This window comes from Psammomys obesus, unplaced genomic scaffold (genome assembly GCF_907164565.1).
Source record: "Psammomys obesus unplaced genomic scaffold, mPsaObe1.curated_primary_1811, whole genome shotgun sequence".
Lineage (NCBI taxonomy): Eukaryota > Metazoa > Chordata > Mammalia > Rodentia > Muridae > Psammomys > Psammomys obesus.
In genome coordinates this window covers 13,934,787-13,951,913 of record NW_026592118.1, presented here as the reverse complement: position 1 = coordinate 13,951,913, position 17,127 = coordinate 13,934,787, and the positions used below count along the sequence as shown (strand labels likewise).

General features: G+C 38.7%; 1 protein-coding gene across 2 annotated transcripts in view; it reads right to left on the bottom strand.

Moving 5' to 3' along the window:
- The window catches only part of Srpk2 (SRSF protein kinase 2), a 117,891-nt gene extending 101,435 nt beyond the window's left edge, over positions 1 to 16,456 (bottom strand). For both annotated transcript variants that reach the window (XM_055612585.1, XM_055612586.1), the window contains exon 1: positions 16,215 to 16,456. In XM_055612585.1, coding sequence (XP_055468560.1) covers positions 16,215 to 16,252 — 38 coding nt within the window. In that variant the 5' untranslated portion in view covers positions 16,253 to 16,456. The remainder of the gene's footprint in view (positions 1 to 16,214) is intronic.
- Positions 16,457 to 17,127: the final 671 nt, after the last annotated feature.

Sequence of the window (17,127 nt, the reverse complement as noted above, 5' to 3'; positions counted from 1 at the left end):
TGGTCTCAAGTACGAGCTACACAGACATCCGGAATTGAGATGGAGATCTGCAGGGGCTGGAGAGATGGCTTGGAGGTTAAGAGCACTGGCTGCTCCTCCTAAAGGTCCTGAGTTCAATTCCCAGCATCCACATGGGGGCTCACAGCCATCTGTAATGAGTGCCCTCTTCTGGTGTGTAAGCACACGTGCAGGCAGAACAATGTAGAGTCTTAGAGATGGAGATCTGCAGATAGAACGGGCAATGTGCAGATGGTGATTGATAGTACTAAAACAGATAGATTACCTGCAGGGAGAGTACAGACAAGAAAAGCAACAGACTAAGACAGAGACCCCATGAAGGACCAACATCTAGAAAATGATAATCTAATATACAAACCCAGGCACTGTCTTACTTTTCTATTGCTGAGAAGAAACACCATGATCAAGGCAACTTATTAACTCTGAGGGCTCACAGTTCCAGAGATTTAGAGTCTGTGGTCATCACTGGCAGGAAACATGGCAACATGCAGGCATGGCACTGAAGTAACAGCTCAGAGCATATATTTGATCCACAAGCACAAGGCAGAGATAAAGCTAACTGGGCTAGCATTGGCTTAGAAACCTCAAAGTCCACCCTCAGGGACCTCCTCCAAAAAGCTTCCTCATCCTTTCCAATCTGGGAACCAAGTTCCACGGACTAGGAACCAATTACTCAAATACATGAGCCTATGGGGGAGAGGAAAGGGAGATATTCTCAATCAAACCACATACTCCTTTAATTTTTATTTTTTTTTAATTGGGGGAGGGAGCTGTGGTGTGTGTGTGTGTGTGTGTGTGTGTGTGTGTGTGTGTGTGTGTGTACTATGGCACACATGGCACAATAAGATCTGAGGACAACTCTGTGGTTCTCTCATTCCAGCTTTATAGTGGGTTGCAAAGATTAATGTCAGGTTGCCAGGTTTCTCTCCCACATTCCTCAACAATTAAGGCAGAAACCTCCTCTATTAAAGGATAAATATGTATTATTCAATGGCAGGTATTTTGAGTACTGAAGACAACTAGTACATTTTACTACTTTCAATATGGATTTCCAATTAGTGGTAATAATTTTTCATTTGTCCATCTATCAAGAATAGCAGGATTTCATTTATAAGACATTTCTAGATAAAGGAAACTAGGCCTTTTATCTGGAAGATTTTGTGCTCAAGCACCTTCAAGAATCAAGTGAGTGAGAAAGTATAAACAAAACACACAGGGCCTGGGCTCTCTTGGCATGTACTGATGCCTCTAAGAGTCAAATTCAGTATTTTGTAGGGGAAAATGGAGGATTCTGCTACATAAATAAGACTAAAGGCCACACCTCCAGAACTTCTGAACACACTTTTCAAACTGTAATAGAACTTCAATAATCTGAAATCCAAATTCAAAATGTCCAAAAGTCTGAAAGGTTTTAAACACTGACAAGTAAAAACTTCCACACCATGAAACTTTTCATGTATAAAACTGTAACACATAAATTACTTTTAACAGTATGTACAAAGTCTACAAGAAACAAAAATGAACTTCATATTTGGGCCCTATGCCAGAACTATCTGTATATATGCAAGTATTCCAAACCCAAAAATATCTGGTTGTAAGAGTGCACATAAAGAGTATTCAAACTGAAGATAACATTTCCAAGGTCCTTTCTTCCATGATCAACTGTTTTCCTCTACAAACAAATATTTCCTCTACAGCAAAATGGTAAGGAATTCTGTGTTGTAAATATGGCTGGGGTTTTTGGCATCTACATGTGATATACATGTATGTATATATATATGTATTTGTACGTGAGAGTGAGTGAGCAAGGCATGGGGCATGTCCCAATGTATGTATGAAAGTCAGAGTCCAACTTGGAGTGTCAGTCCCTGCCTTCCAGTTTGTTCCAGACACGGTCTTCTATTTGTTGTTCAGTACTGCATACACCAGTCTAGCTGACCTGTGAGGCAAGGACTGTCCTGTCTCTCCCTATTTCCATGTAGGCATGGATGGATGGAATTACGTATATGCACTGGGAGTTCAAACTTAGAGCCTCACATTTGTATGGCAAGAGTTTTATCCACTGAGCTACCTTCACAGTCCACATTTTAAACTGGTCAGTTTTGTGACTGATAAGGTATTTCCAAGCCTCGTGATTTCTTTGTAAGATGAACATGCAACATGGAAGACTTAAAGCATGGTAGAAAAAGGCTTATTTACTACTAAATGAAGTTAACAAGAGGAAAAAAAGAAAGAATTAATTGCTCTATTGTTAGAATCTTGAGATTTACTACTGTCGTAAGAGTTAAGGGTGACCCTAAGTTTTCAGAGTAGTGGGGAAACATTTAAAACTATGACTTTTCAGAACTGGGAAAGCAAAACTTCTCAAGAAAAGGAAGATGAGGGAAACAGGATAAATGAGAGTATAAGATGATAAGAAAGAAAGAGGAAGAGAAAGGAAAGGCAGAGAGAAGAAGTGAAAGGGAGTCAGGAAGTGAAGTGAAGGAGTCAGAAAAGGGGATAGGGAAGAGCTTGGAAAGCTGTGGGGTTAGAAGCAGAGCATTACTGTCACCCAGTTGCCTTCATGAATTTGGCAGTGTAATCAACTACACAAGGTGTCAGTTTTTTTCAGTGGAACAGAAACACTGGTCTGCATACATTAAGTAAGAGGTAGCTATTGAGGCTGGAGAGATGGCTCAGCAGTTAAGAGCACTGGCTGCTCTTCCAGAAGTCCTGAGTTCAATTCCCAGCAACCACATGGTAGCTTACAACTATCTGCAGTAGAATCTGATCCCCTCTTCTGGTGTGCATGAAAATAGACACTGATTGATAGATAGAGACAGATAGATAGATACAGAGAGAGACACAGAGATAGATCTTTTTTTGTTAAGATAGCTTTTAAGCTAGATCTTTTATATACAACAGAAACCTTTTAAAACCTGAATTTGGAGCCGGAGAGGTGACTCAGGTTAAGAGCACTGGCTGCTCTTGCAGACTACGGGGTCTGACTGACTCCCAGTACCCACACTGCAGCTCACAACTGTCCAGAACTCCAGTTCCATGGGATCTAATGTCCTCTTCTGGACCCAGCAGTTAGCAGGCATACATATGGCACACAGACACACATGCAAATGAAACTTACTTAAATGCAAAATAAAATAACAAAAAGTATTTCTTAAATTGATTTCATTTATCTTTTTAATACTTTCTCTCTATGTAGCCCTCACTGTCCTGGAAAACCATGTAGGCCAGGCCTGGGAACTCACTGAGATTCACGTTTCCTCCTGCCGAGTGCTGGATTAAAAGCCTGTATACCATTTCAGACTGAGCAGGTTGTATTTATGTATTTAGGAGAGAGAGGGAGAGAAAGAGAGAGAACAACAATCAAAGAAATAGAAGCCACAAATTTCAAAGAAAACAAAGATGGTTATGTCTGAGGAGATGGAAAACAGGAAGGGGAAAATGATGTAATTATAATTTCAAAAACTGGAAAAAAAAATTCTAATGTATGTGCCACTGCACTCAGCTGTTTTAAATCCCTGGAATGTATTTATATCATGGGCAATCCATGCTTTGCAAGAGCTGAAAGTACTGAGAGCAGTCTTTGGAAGCAACTGCTCCTCTGGGCAACATCCCATTCTGACATCTTCAAAGACTAGTTACACAAACTGCTACTGGTTTTAAAGTATACCAGTTTGGAAAATATCCTGATGATTAAGGACCCTTGAAGAGGTCCAAAGCATCAACTAGTATGCATGCAACACTGCTCAACATGTATCGTATTCTGACAGATCATACATGATTAAAAATAAACAAGAAGAGATGTGTGGAAAAAGTGAGCTACCAGAATCCACCAGGACAGGGTTGGAGATGCACACTTGTAAGCCCAGCACTCACAGAGTTAAGGCAGGGAACAGGGGTCACCATTTAAATAGGTGAATGAATGGTGAAGACTTCCTGTATCACTGGAAAAAAATGAAGCCTCCCTGGAGGTCCCAAGTCAGTTGCTGCATGTTTTCACAAGGTGTTAACTTATGAGTAGTTGTTATGTTACTGAATCAACAATAATAAAATAAAAATAACGCCATGGCTAGAGGTAACAGCCAGGTGTGGTGTCAAGCACCTACGCAAGGACTCAGGAGACTGAGTCAGAAGGACTGTTTTAATTTATGAGTTCGAGGCCAGGCTGGGCAGCACAGCAAGGTCCTATCTCTTTAATTTATTTTTAAGTTAATTTATGCTGGAACCAGTGGTGCACACCTTTAGTCCCAGCACTCAGGAGCCAGAGGCAGATATCTCTGTTAGTTCCAGATCAGCCAGGCCTATACAAGCAGCTGCAGGCCAGCAAGAGCTACATAGTGGAACCCTATTTAGTGAAAACCTCAAACATAAGTGTAAGTAAATAGATAAATATTAATTAGCTGGGGTCTTTAAGGAAAAAGAACAGTACATACAGCTGGGTAGATAGGGAAAAAGAGGAAGACGTGGGAGGAGTAGGTGAAGGGATTTATATGATCAAAATATACTACATGACATTCTCAAAGAATTATTAAAAATATTATTTTAAAAGATTAATCTTCCAGACTATGATAAAAAAATATTCTTGATGCACCAATCTAAGTCCACAAACACCTTATTCTAAAAGAAATCAGGAAGCCTTTAATGTACTCTATACAATCTATAACTCTTGAGCAGACATGAGCAGCAAGTAAGTTCTACTACTACTATAACTGGCTCCATCTTTGTCCATAGCTATTAAATCTTGTGCAAAAACTCTGGGTAAGATAGTAATTACTTTTCTTCCAAAGCCCGTTGGAAGGGCACATAAACACTAACCTACAGCTAGCAAGGGCTCATTTCTCTGTCCCTTTGGTTTTCTGGAACCAAAACTATTCAGAGGATTTTTCCAAAGAAAATGAAATAAGAAAGAAAAATTCATTTCAAATAAAACAATTTCTTCATTTATGTACCCTGCAATAAACACCTGTACCTACTATGAAACAGAGGTAAGTATGTCAGAGTGATACTCCAGCAAGAAACCCATCAACAATGCTCTTCCTTAAACTACAAAACCCCAACCCAGGGAAAAGACATGTGTGACAGACCTTGCTCACTCTAGTATCACAAAACATTTCTTGGAGAAATCTTTCACTTAATCAAAAACACTGCTACCTCAGCAAGAAAAAAATGTGACATTTTCCTTTATACTGAAAAAGGCTGGGCTAAATAAAAAGTTTCTTTCATCAATCTAGAATTAATTCAATCACACTTCCTTTCAACAAATGAAAATGGCTACCTTCACAGTAACTGTGAAGCTTCCTCATCCCTAAGCACTACACCTGCGTGCTAATTATCATTCTGCCCCAAGAAACACATGTTCAGTCTAGGTCCAAGGAATACTGCACAGACAGGCAGTTCAGCCAGGTAAGCCATGAAACCGGCCGGCCCCAAGGAGTATTTTAACAAACTCTGTCTGGTGAAGAAGACAAGAACCAAAATTCCATTCAAAGTGTAAACCTTTTTAAAAAGCACTGGCTAAAACTCTACAGCAAAAATAAATTTAAGTTAATTTCTCTTCAGTGCATGTTTACTGGGTGAGTGGGTAGGTAGATAGATGAGGTTTGAGTAGTATAATCTATTTATCTTTATCTCTTTTATCAAATTTACAGTTAACATTAACATGTAACATTTGATCTTTCCCTTGATTAAGAACGTCAATATTCTGTTTTCAGCTAGCAAAAAATTAGGAAAAGTTACATTCTGATGAGCATGACGGGGGAGGTTAACATTCTGCCTAAAGGAAGCGAAACTTAGCATCTCCTAAGACATCTCAAAAATGATTTTATCAAGAAATAAATAATAGCAAATGCAATTTCCTCTAAAATACTTTTACCTGTACTAGTATGATACTGTCAGGACAGAAGATCAAATGAATGAGACAACGGATAGGGTGAAGTTTAAGAGAGAAAGCCAGTCAAGGAAACAATCAATCTTTGCTAAATGAAGAAATAGAAAAAGGCTAAACCAGTTTTGCTGTTGTTGTATGTGTGTAAACTCCCAAACTCCTGAGACTGAAGTGGGACAATCATGAGTTTAAGGTAGCTTAAGCTACAACATAAATTTAAGTCTAGCTTGGGCTACATGGAGAAAAGAAGTGGGAAGAAGAATACTAGAGGAGGGAAAAAAAGAAGGAAAGAAGGAGAGAAGGGAGCAAAAGACCTCATACAAGCTAACCATCTGTGTTGAATGTCTTACCATCTGTTTGAAATGAAAAGTTTGGATATAACTTTTTAAAATGCTTTATAAAATTAAAATTCATTAGTACAAACAGAATACCCATTTTTTTCTCATTAATTACTTGACAACTAACAACTAACCAAGAGCACGGTAAGGATACCTTGAGTATTTCATAAATGTAGGACACAATACAAGAATCTGCAAGTCTTTTACTAAAGTCTGTGATACTGACTTCGCTTTAATTTATGTAGAGTCTATACTAGAGCCACAAGGCAGAGACAGAGAAGTCTACATCACTTAGTATATTTATTAATGTCAGCTATACAACACCCAAAATCAAAGTTCTGGAAATCTCAAATGAGGGTGCAAAGGATCCTTTTGTGCACTGCCAGAGACCATGTAAAGTGTGCTCTTCTGAAGGACAGTTTAGTATTAGTTATCAAAAATGTTACAAATTGGCATTGCAACAGTTTCACTTCTAAAACCAATACTCAACAAACAAAATGATGATAGCATATACACTCCAGACCCTGTATAACACAGCCTTTTAAAATACATACTATGTGGGGCTAGAGAGATGGCTCTTTCAGAGACCACTTGTTCCCAGTACCCACATCAGACTATCCACAACGGCCTGTACGTCCAGCTCTAGGGGCACCCTCTCTGGCCTCTGCGGGCCACATGTACATGAGACACACACACAAACAAAACTTTAACTAAAATAAATACTTTTTAAGACAGACCTTTCTTTCTAATGTCTATTTTTTGAGGCTCACATGCACACGGCACACGCACGCACGCACGCACGCACGCACGCAGGTGTGTTCATGTGAGTGAGTGCCGGTGCCAGTGGAGGACGGAGGCATCAATGGCCTGAAGCTGATGAGTGCTTGTGGCCTGCCTGACATGACATGCTGGGAATCAAACTTGGATCCACTGAAGAGCAACAAACGCTCTTAACCACTGACACATATCTTCAGCCCAAACAAATAAATCTTTAAAAAACATTTTTTAATAACACTACAAAACCTAGGCTAATGAATATTCTTTACAAACAAAAGCAGAAATGCATAAAATAAAGTCCCGATGTGACTATGAAACTGTGTTTTGGTTTGGGCAATGCTGCTATAGTACACGTCTTTTATTGGGGTCTACTTAATGGGAAAGCTCCAGGATCTTACCACACAGTTCACAGCAGTGGTTGCTAGGGTCATCATGCCTGAAATGTTACAACAATCTGGAAGGCTACCCTTGGAATGAAAATAACTTAGCCTAGTGGCACATGCCTTTAATCCCAGCACTCAGGAGGCAGAGGCAGGTGGAGCTCTGTGAGTGCAAGGCCGGCCTGGTCTGAGTTCCAGGACAGCCAAGAATACAAGACAAAAACCCTGTCTCTGAAAACAAACAAATAGTAAACAGTGGAGGAGCTGCCAAGCCCTAGCCTGTGCTTCAACATAGTCACACTGTGGCCTGCATGTGCAGTTATTTGCATTGTTTTGCATAAAGACCTCTGATCTTTTAAAATTCTTTGCCCGGAAATGTAATTTTTATGGCTGGAGAGGTGGCGCAGTAAGTTAAGAGCATTGGTTGTTTCCCCAAAGGACTCAGGTTCAATTCCCAGGACCCATTTAGCAGCTCAGTTAGATGTCTGCAGGGCATCTAACAAGCCCTTCAGACCTCTGTGGGCACTGCGGACATTTGGTAGAGATATAGAGGTAGGCAAAACATTCAAAAATATAACTAGAAAATAAAGTGTTGAAAAGTTTTCTTTAAAAAGAAATGCAATTACTAGTTACAGGCAACACTTTTAAGGAGTGCCAAGGGTGAGCCACGCCCACTGTGGTATCATCCATGATATAGGACTTAGCATTGCATGCCCAAGAAATGAACCAAGCTACAGGGGCAAGCACTCACCAACATTATTTTCTGTACAAATACTGTACATCAACAGTCTGTAGAAATTCTACAATTTTGTGCTGACTTTGGGTAATGCAGATTTCCAAATCACTTAGTGACTGGCTCAGAGCAACTGCTGATAAATAATGGATGGACAGATAACAAATATAATCTATGAAAACTAGTCACGGTTTCTTCCAGCCCCATGCTATATAAAGGATTCTGAAAAAACAGAAATCCTGAACTATGATCATTAAAAGTACTGTTACTTCTTGTCATTGCCATTTTCACTATAATAGCTACTGGGCACAGTTTGTTCAGAACGGTTCCTGGTAAATTTATAGAACTTACTAATTGAGAGAAGATTCATACTGGGCACAGTGTCATAGGCCTGAGGCAAGAGGATCTCAGGCTCCAGGATCACCCTGGTTACACAGAAAGCCCTCAGTCTAAAGTGAGGTGGCTCACAAGGACAGACCTCACAACTTCGTCACCTGACCACCACATGTTCACCACATGTTCACCACATGTTCACCACAGCGTCTCAGCATCACATATGCACATCATGCACACACAGACACAAAATAGTTTTTTAATGAAGAAAGAACCAAGAGAAGGATCCAAGAGAAAAGGAAATTCTATCACTGTTAGGCAAAATGGTGCTCGGTATTTGCTACCTAGGACTTGGTAACAAGTAATACTAAATCACATACTCAAGAGTTTTGCTTCTTTTCCAACCTTCTTTCATTCAGAGAATCATACTCAAGTCTCATTTGATGAGCCTCTCATTGAGTTTCACTCTACACAGCAAGGCTATGGCTTGGGTTAAACTCTCTCTCACACAGGAGAAGTCGAGGTAGAGACAGAAAATTTCCTTTTGAAAAAAATGGGTTTTACAAAACCATTAAATTTGTTTTATAGCCTGCATTTTAACTACAATTAAATGTAAACAGAAAGAGATGACTGTTAGTCCAGTGTGAAGTAACAGATGAAATCCAGAACACTGACACTAAGGGGGAAAATGAATGATTTTTTTTTTTTTGGCAGGGGGTGGGGTTAAATAAATGGAAAGCATTCATATTTATTTTAATTTGTATTTTATATTAAAATGAAATAAATGTAAAAATAAACAATAAACTAGTGAGAAAAAACCTAAGACTTGTAAACTTAATGGTTTACAAGGGTTAATATAAATTAGTTATGACTACAATTAAATCTATGCCTGTGGCAAAAAAAAAAAACAGATTACTTATATCAAAAGTCTTCCCATACAGTCTCTAAAGTAGGTGCTGGAGAGCTGGCTCAGCGGTTCAGAGCACTCACTGCTCCTCTGAAGGACAACTCCCAGCACCCATATCGCAGCTCACAGCGATCTGTAACTCCAGTTCCAGGGCTTTATCCTACTAGGTGTGTGTGTATGGTGCACATGCAGGCAAACACCCATACACGGTGAAACAAATCTTTTTAAAAGTTCTTAACTTATAAACTGTAAACGGTATTTTTTCATTGCATGATGCTGAAGCAGTTCTCTACTTTGTGATGAAATCATTTCTACACATAAAATCACAGGATGAGTCTAAAAACAGAGGTGCTCAACAACCCAGACTTCATATTACCTTTATCCTAAGAACCACAGGAATACAGGTGAAGGGTTTCTGGAGATGAATGACCTCCCCAACAGATTTGTGTTTGAAATGGTTTACATGGCTATGACTTGAACAACCTTCCTGACATCAGAAATCAAAGTTTAAATTGATAACAAATATAATAGTGTAGGAAATAAAGCCTATAATTATCAACAAAAAGGCGGTTCAGATAAATGCCTGCCTGCTATTTTAATAGCCAGAAATCAAATGGTAAAACTACACTTTCATGCTGGTTCAAGAAATTTTTCATGAGTAAGCACAACTTAAAAAGTTAACAGTTTAAAAGATACAAAAATGTCACAAGACTGATTTATCTCCCCAGGTCCCAAAAGTAGGTTCTTTCTCACATGATTTACAAGATAAGCTTCTAAGAGGATTTACCTGAGTAATGATTTTGCTATTGAAACCAACTCTGAAAGCTAATGTTAAGATGCAGGCCCTCTAGGACCTATTAAAGAAGATCATCAGAGAGAAATGGTGCCATGGAGGATGGACCCTGTGACCCTGGCTAAGTTCTACTGCTCATCTTCTTTATAACATATGCCCTCAAAAATAGGCCCCCCATCTGTTCACAAATATAGACTCAACAAAAATGCACAGATTCACTTACCAAAAGACATGCATACATATGCTCATAGCAACACTATTCCTAACCCAATAGCCACAAACAACAAATAGCCCCCAAATCCATCAGTAGGTGAAAGGGACAGAAGTAGACACAAGATACAGAAAATGGAAAGCACTGCATGGAAAGCACAAGGTAATACACTGGAAGAGACGGGCAAAAGGACACAAAGAATTGGCAGGAGGTGGTGGGGAGGTCTCGTGTCTCTTTTTTTTATTTTGTTTTGGTTCTGGGGCCTGAGCCAGGATACCCAGTCAAGCCAAGCATATGCTTTACCACCAGGGTACACCTTCCCCCACAATCCTCCTTTTCCTTGCAGTTTTCTTTACTTTTCCCACGTATTACTTCTATGTATGAATGTCTCTTACTGCACTGTGTTCAAGGATTCCAGGGAGGACCCTAACCCCGTCCATTTTTCCACTCAGATGAAGACACCGCAGCACAGAACTCCAATGCTGTGTGGGTGACCTATGCATCCTCAGTTCACGTGTACCAATTGTCTCAGATCACGTGTGCCAAGTATCTCTCAAGTGTTTTCAGGAGAAAATGCTTTCTCCCTTCCATGTAACCCTTCAGCTGCTCCCAGAGCTATCTGCCCAAGCAAACGAAGCTGACTGCTTTCATTTGACAACTCTGAGAGGGCTCTCTCACTCCTGCTCTGTTTAATTCAATGAAGCTTCTCACACAACTCACAGCCAGAACACAAGAGGACAGAGGCAAACAATGCAGTCTAGAGGAGCTTTGTTTTGTTGTTTTTATTGAGACAGGGTTTCTGTGTGTAGCCTTGGCTATCCTCGACCCACTTTGTAGATCAGGCTGGCCTTGAACTCACAACGATCCACCTGTCTCTGCCTCCAGGAGAGCTGAGATTACAGGAGTGTGCCACTGTGCTCAGCTCTAGCAGAGTTTTTATCAAAAATCTTAAAGACTGCTGTATCATGTACTTGACTCTATCATATTAACAAACATTTCCCAACCATCCAATTTGTCTTTGTAGCCAAGCATAAAATTTGAGGGTTTTGATTTATACAACATTCAAAACAGAAACAACTGAAGAGCTATATGTAAAAAAGAAATCAAAACCTAGCAAATAAATCAAAACCTAATTATTAATCACTACCTCAATATTAAAAAACAATATTATGTTTATTGGACCTCAAGCTCTGAGTTCAAGGAACACCTAGTCTACAAAGTGAGTTCCAGAACAGTTGGGGCTACACAGAGAAACCCTGCCTCAAAAAAATAAAACAAGACCAAACAATAAACAAAAAAAAAGAAGAACTTAAAATTTCTTTAAATAAATCCAACACAAAATCTAAATGCCCCAGCTGGGTGTGGTGATTGGCACTCGCCTATAATCCCAGCACTCAGGGAGGCAAAGGCAGGCAGATCTCTGTGAGTTCCAGGCCAGCCTGGCATACAAAGCAAGTCTAAAGCCCAGGCTACACAGAGAAGCCCTATCTCAAAAAAGCAAAGAAAAAAAAAAGAACACTGAATGGGAAGGGCCCTAAGGCTTGGCAAAGATTTCTTAAATGCCACACAAAAATCATAAACTTTAAAAAAAAAAAAAACCAACTATATTTTATATGGTCTGTAAAAACTATTTCCTATGGTCTGTAAAATCCTATTATCTTCAATAAAATACTAATAAATACTAAATATAAATAAGCATTCAGCCACCACTGACTCATTCTACCATTCAGAAAAAGAAAAAAAAAAAAGTCTATCCTGTAAACGGAGAAACTAAGAAAGCAACAGCAGGATGGGGAGAGGAAAAAGGAAAAGTACAGTCATCAATGAATGCACAGCCTAGTGTGTGGGCCGGGAGGAGGGGAATGAGGAAAGAAGAGAAGCTCTGACTGTCCACCTGTGCTGAGCAGATCTCACCACAGCTCCTAGCACAAATAAGGGACACCTTGTTCTGGGATCACCCTCACCATCAATTTCTCCCTTCTCACTGTTCTTCAAGTTTTCTGTTTGCTCTAAAATAAGAAAGAAAACTGAGACAGGCCTGAACAAGCACAGGCCTCGCACCCAAAATGCCCTCAACACAGGGTTAGGGCAGCGCATCATCCCCGGCACTTCTCACCAACTGCTTACTCAGCACTGGTACAACACAGGCCACAGCATGATGTTAAGGACTTGTCTTCCTTCCCTGTTTCTCCATTCATGAAAAGGGCAACTAGCAACTTGTGAATTCAGTATTTGCTGACTCTTTGGGATGCTACGAGGATCCTCTTTATAACACTAAAAATGTCACACACAAGTACAAAGAGCTTGTCCTGTTAAAGTCTTTTTTCCTGAGAAAACAGAAATCCTAATTATAGCACTGATTGACTAATTAAGTGACTATGGGACATATACCTTCTCACTCATTCTGCACTCTCCCTCTCCCCTCATCCTATTAACAAGTAGTATCTGGTTCAATTCCCAACACCAACAACCAGCCAACCAAGAGGAGAAATGTTATCTAGGTTGTTTAGTAACTGCTACCCTTTTTCAGAGCTTTGATTACTATTCCTTCTCTTTACCACATGTTCTACTCCATAAACTCCAAAAGAGCTACGGCTAGAATAAAGCAAAAGAGAAGGAAAAAAAAGATGAAAGCTTAACTTTTGCTATTAGCTATTAGTTTATTATACTAAAATAGGAGTAAACAACAAGATAAACTGTGTCTAAGCACGATCACTACCCTGTTAACAAATCAACGTGTTCGTTCATTCAGCAAGCACTCAATTGAAAAAAGAATTATCTGTAGTAGGACGTACTCCTGGAACTTCCAGAAGGCACTCTTGCAGCAGATGTCCCCTCTTAACTGGCCACAACACTCATCACTTGTTTTTTTAATTTATCATTCATTCAATAACATTGTCTGCTATTAATGTTTAAAAGGTAAGCTGACATTTTAAGCAGCAGCTCAGTTATGCAGTGACTCTGGCCTGTGAGCAGCCTTCCTAACTGGAGCATGTGTACTGCACATCTTACCTACTGAGTCCACTCTTACGGATCTCCACTATAGCATCTGGGCTACAGGCATAACTGTAAAATTAATTTCAAGAACTGCTGTGATGTGTTAGTGATCTGTATTATCTAAACAAACTCCAGCATAATTTTACTTTGAACTAATAATATTTTTAGTGAAAGAGTCCTCCAATGTCTATAAACTTTAAGTTGATTTTTTTTACACTTTTCTCATTTTAGAAAAGTATATGAACAAAAAGCCAATAATAGCTTTCATAAAACAAGCCTTTTCTAGATAATGTGTAAGGTGTAAGATCAAGGCATTAAAAACACCACAGCACAGAGTCCATACCTACTATGCTTCTTATTCAGAAGCAGGGTCTCTATCTAGAGCTCTGTCCGAAGGTCCGTCTAAACGTCAGGGACAGAGCTGACCAAGTACAAGAATAACACCTTTTGGTGTCACACAGCTGAAGAGCTTCTCCCTCTGTGGAGAACTACGTACTGATTGGTATCTAGAACCCTGACACTAAGAAAATCTCAAGGACCTCAAACACTTCAGGTTACTATGCCTAAGACCATAAGCCATTTCTTTTTCTTTAAACCAAAAGTGTTTTTTTTTAAGTCAAATAAAATATTTTTAAATATAATAAGTGATGAACAAGAATTGAAAACTGTGATGAATGCTGTATGGAACTATAAGGTATTACACCCTGGACAAGACACAGTGGTATTAGATAATGAACTTTTTACACTTGAGGTTATCTTTTACATATTTCTTCTAAATCAGCAATTCTCAACCTGTGGGTCATAACCCCTTTTCACAGGGATTGCCCAAGACCATCGGAAAACACAGATATTCACATTATGATTCATAACAGTAGCAAAATTACAGTTATGAGTAGCAACAAAAATAATTTTATGGCTGGGGGTCACCACAACCTGAGGGAACTGTATTTGAGGGTCAAAGCATTTAAGAAGGTTGAAAACTACTGTTTTAAATAAATTAAATTAAAAAGTCAAATGACACAGCTTTTAATGAAATGGAGAGAAAGGGGGCATTCTGTTTTAATATTTAATTAGACAGCATTCATGCTTACAAAGTATTGCATTGATGCATAAATCATGCTCACCACCTAAGTGAGAATGTCACAATTGCCTAATTTAACTCTAAGCGCCCACTGACATCAACAGGCAAGCTCCAGTAAGCCGTGCAGAAAGCCATCCTCACAGCACTTAGTTTCTAAGCATTGTAATTTTGACAACACGTGTTCTCTTTTCTTCAAAATAACAACAGCCTAAGTAAAGAACACTATGAAAATATGAGTATTTTTTATAGAATTAGTCAGAAAAAAATTTATTCATTCCTAACTTGTTTCTGAAAAATATTCATCCACTGTGTTCATCCCTCAATGTACCAATAAAGAATTCATTCCAAAGGATACATAATTATTGCTGTCATCTTCTTAAGCACACTCGTCATACAAAACACTACAGCTTACACTTGGACCGTTCCTGACTCACACCCCTACCCTCTACTGTTCCCATCACCACCATTTTTCTGGCAGGATAGTCACAAGGCTGAAGGTTCAGTTAACAGAATGATTGAAATCAGGTGGCTAGCCACAAACAAGAAGTTAGAAGGGTCAAGAAAAATAAACCAAACCACTTTAGTTACTTTTTATTTTAAATCTCTAAAGTAGTTACATGTTCATTTGTACCTGAAGCTGTAACCAGAGCTTTTCCCCTAATAATACTAGTAAGTCAATTTTGCCATGGAGGATCAGCTAGGATCAGTTTCTGTTTTTGTTTTAGCAATATTTTTCGTGTATCATTTCCTTACCACCAAGTGATTTTCCACATTATTTTCCTAAATTTTCAATCTATCAACAACAAAGCTCTAAAAATTAACCCTTGGAAAGATAAACCAATATGGCTTAAACACAATTGTCAACATTAACTATAATTGATAAGACAGGCAAAAGAAAAGGTAGCCATCAACTCTTTGCCTGAGAATCTCAATTTAAAATATTCTGAATACATATTATATATACACACTTTTAATAAACAAATGAACACAGAATTTACTTATTAAAAATAGGGAACTTTAGTCTCAACGTTTACAGCAGATAAAAATATCTTAGTTTTGCTTAAAAGGCAAAATAGTAGTTTCATGAAATTTCTCCTTACAGGTATAATCATATGAATGACAGTTAAAATAATTGCTTTAAAAATACTTCTGAGTCATGTTGTCCTTACCTGCAGGCATGAACCATTACTGCATGCAGTGACTGTTCCACTGCCTAGCACAGACTTGAAGAAACATCATATCTCTTTTTCAGAATGTGACTAATCTGTGGGTTTGCAATTCCTAAGCTATGTACAAATGGCACTCCCTTTGTTCATTAAAAAAAAAAAAGATAATACTTATTACAGTAAAAAAAAAAATCAACTATGCTTAAGCTAGATATTTACAAATAACCTTGGAAATTCTATATAGCAGCCACCTCAAAACATAAGAACAAAAATCTTATAATAGTTCCTTTAAAAACGGAAGATTTTTCTCAGTTAAATTATTTTTTCAGCTTTCAGCAGCTGTCACACATGAACCAGCACTCTGATGTGTTATGGTGTGCATGCTGCAGCTGATTAGACCGACTGTTTTTCTAAAAAAAATCAATTTCCCTTCGCAAAGCAGAACAGCTTGCCCAAATACACATCTTCAATACAGCACAATGCCAGCATGCAGTACAATACGTTATATAGCAAACTTGACAAGGAAAAAAATATGTCCTGTTTGTTTCTTAGCAATGCTACACCATTAATTGTTCATGCAAGAGATGTAGCTGTACCTTTCTGAAGAGGACGACTTCTCAGAGTTAACTGACATCAGCAGCTCAATCTTCTGCTTGATTTCTGGAAAAATCAGAAAATATTCACAACCAAGATTGCCCGCCCTTGCTTACAAGCCTTATATCAAGAGATTTTTCTTCTCTAATCCCTTTTGTTCAGAATGAGGCCACAAGATTCACAGTACTTCAGTTAGGACTCCGATTCAATGGTGCTATAAAGGGAAAAAGCTCCAGAGGCATCAGGCCCTGCTAAACTATGCACATGACTGTTTATGAAAGCAGGAAGTACCATTTCTTTTAAGCAGAGGGGTGTCCTTTTTCTTTTTAAGGTGGAACTACCCCGGCTCTATAAAAGGTCTCAAAATAAACAAATTACAACACAAACATGAAATGCTAACATCTAAACTCAGTATATACTAAATAATTTAAGATCCTAAATTACAATGTTTCAGTCTGCAACAAACAGATATGCAACCCCTGGCTGCTTCTATTTGATTAGCCCTAAAAAATATGGCTCAGTGAATCATTTTTGTCACTTAAGAATGAAATATTAAACCAAAACCCCAATTCAATGATTAAAATACGCTTAATCTCTGTTCTATTTTCCTGATTGTTTTTAATTAAAGCTATACATAGTATCTAGTCCCTAACGCTTTTAGAAAGAGAGTTCTTTTACACCTTAGTTTTCCCCTCCTCCTTCACAGTGCACAAGTGAACAGCAACACCCAGGTACCGAGCAGAGATGATATTTTCGTCCTTTTAGGAAAGGACTGGCAACGCCACCTACATCACAAATTTAAGTTCAATTTAATTAAAAGATGGTTGCTGGAACCACATTGGGTAGGAGAAGGACTTAAAGGGAAGAATAAAAAGAACAGAGCAAAAGCAAAGGCAGAGGAAAAATTGAGCACAG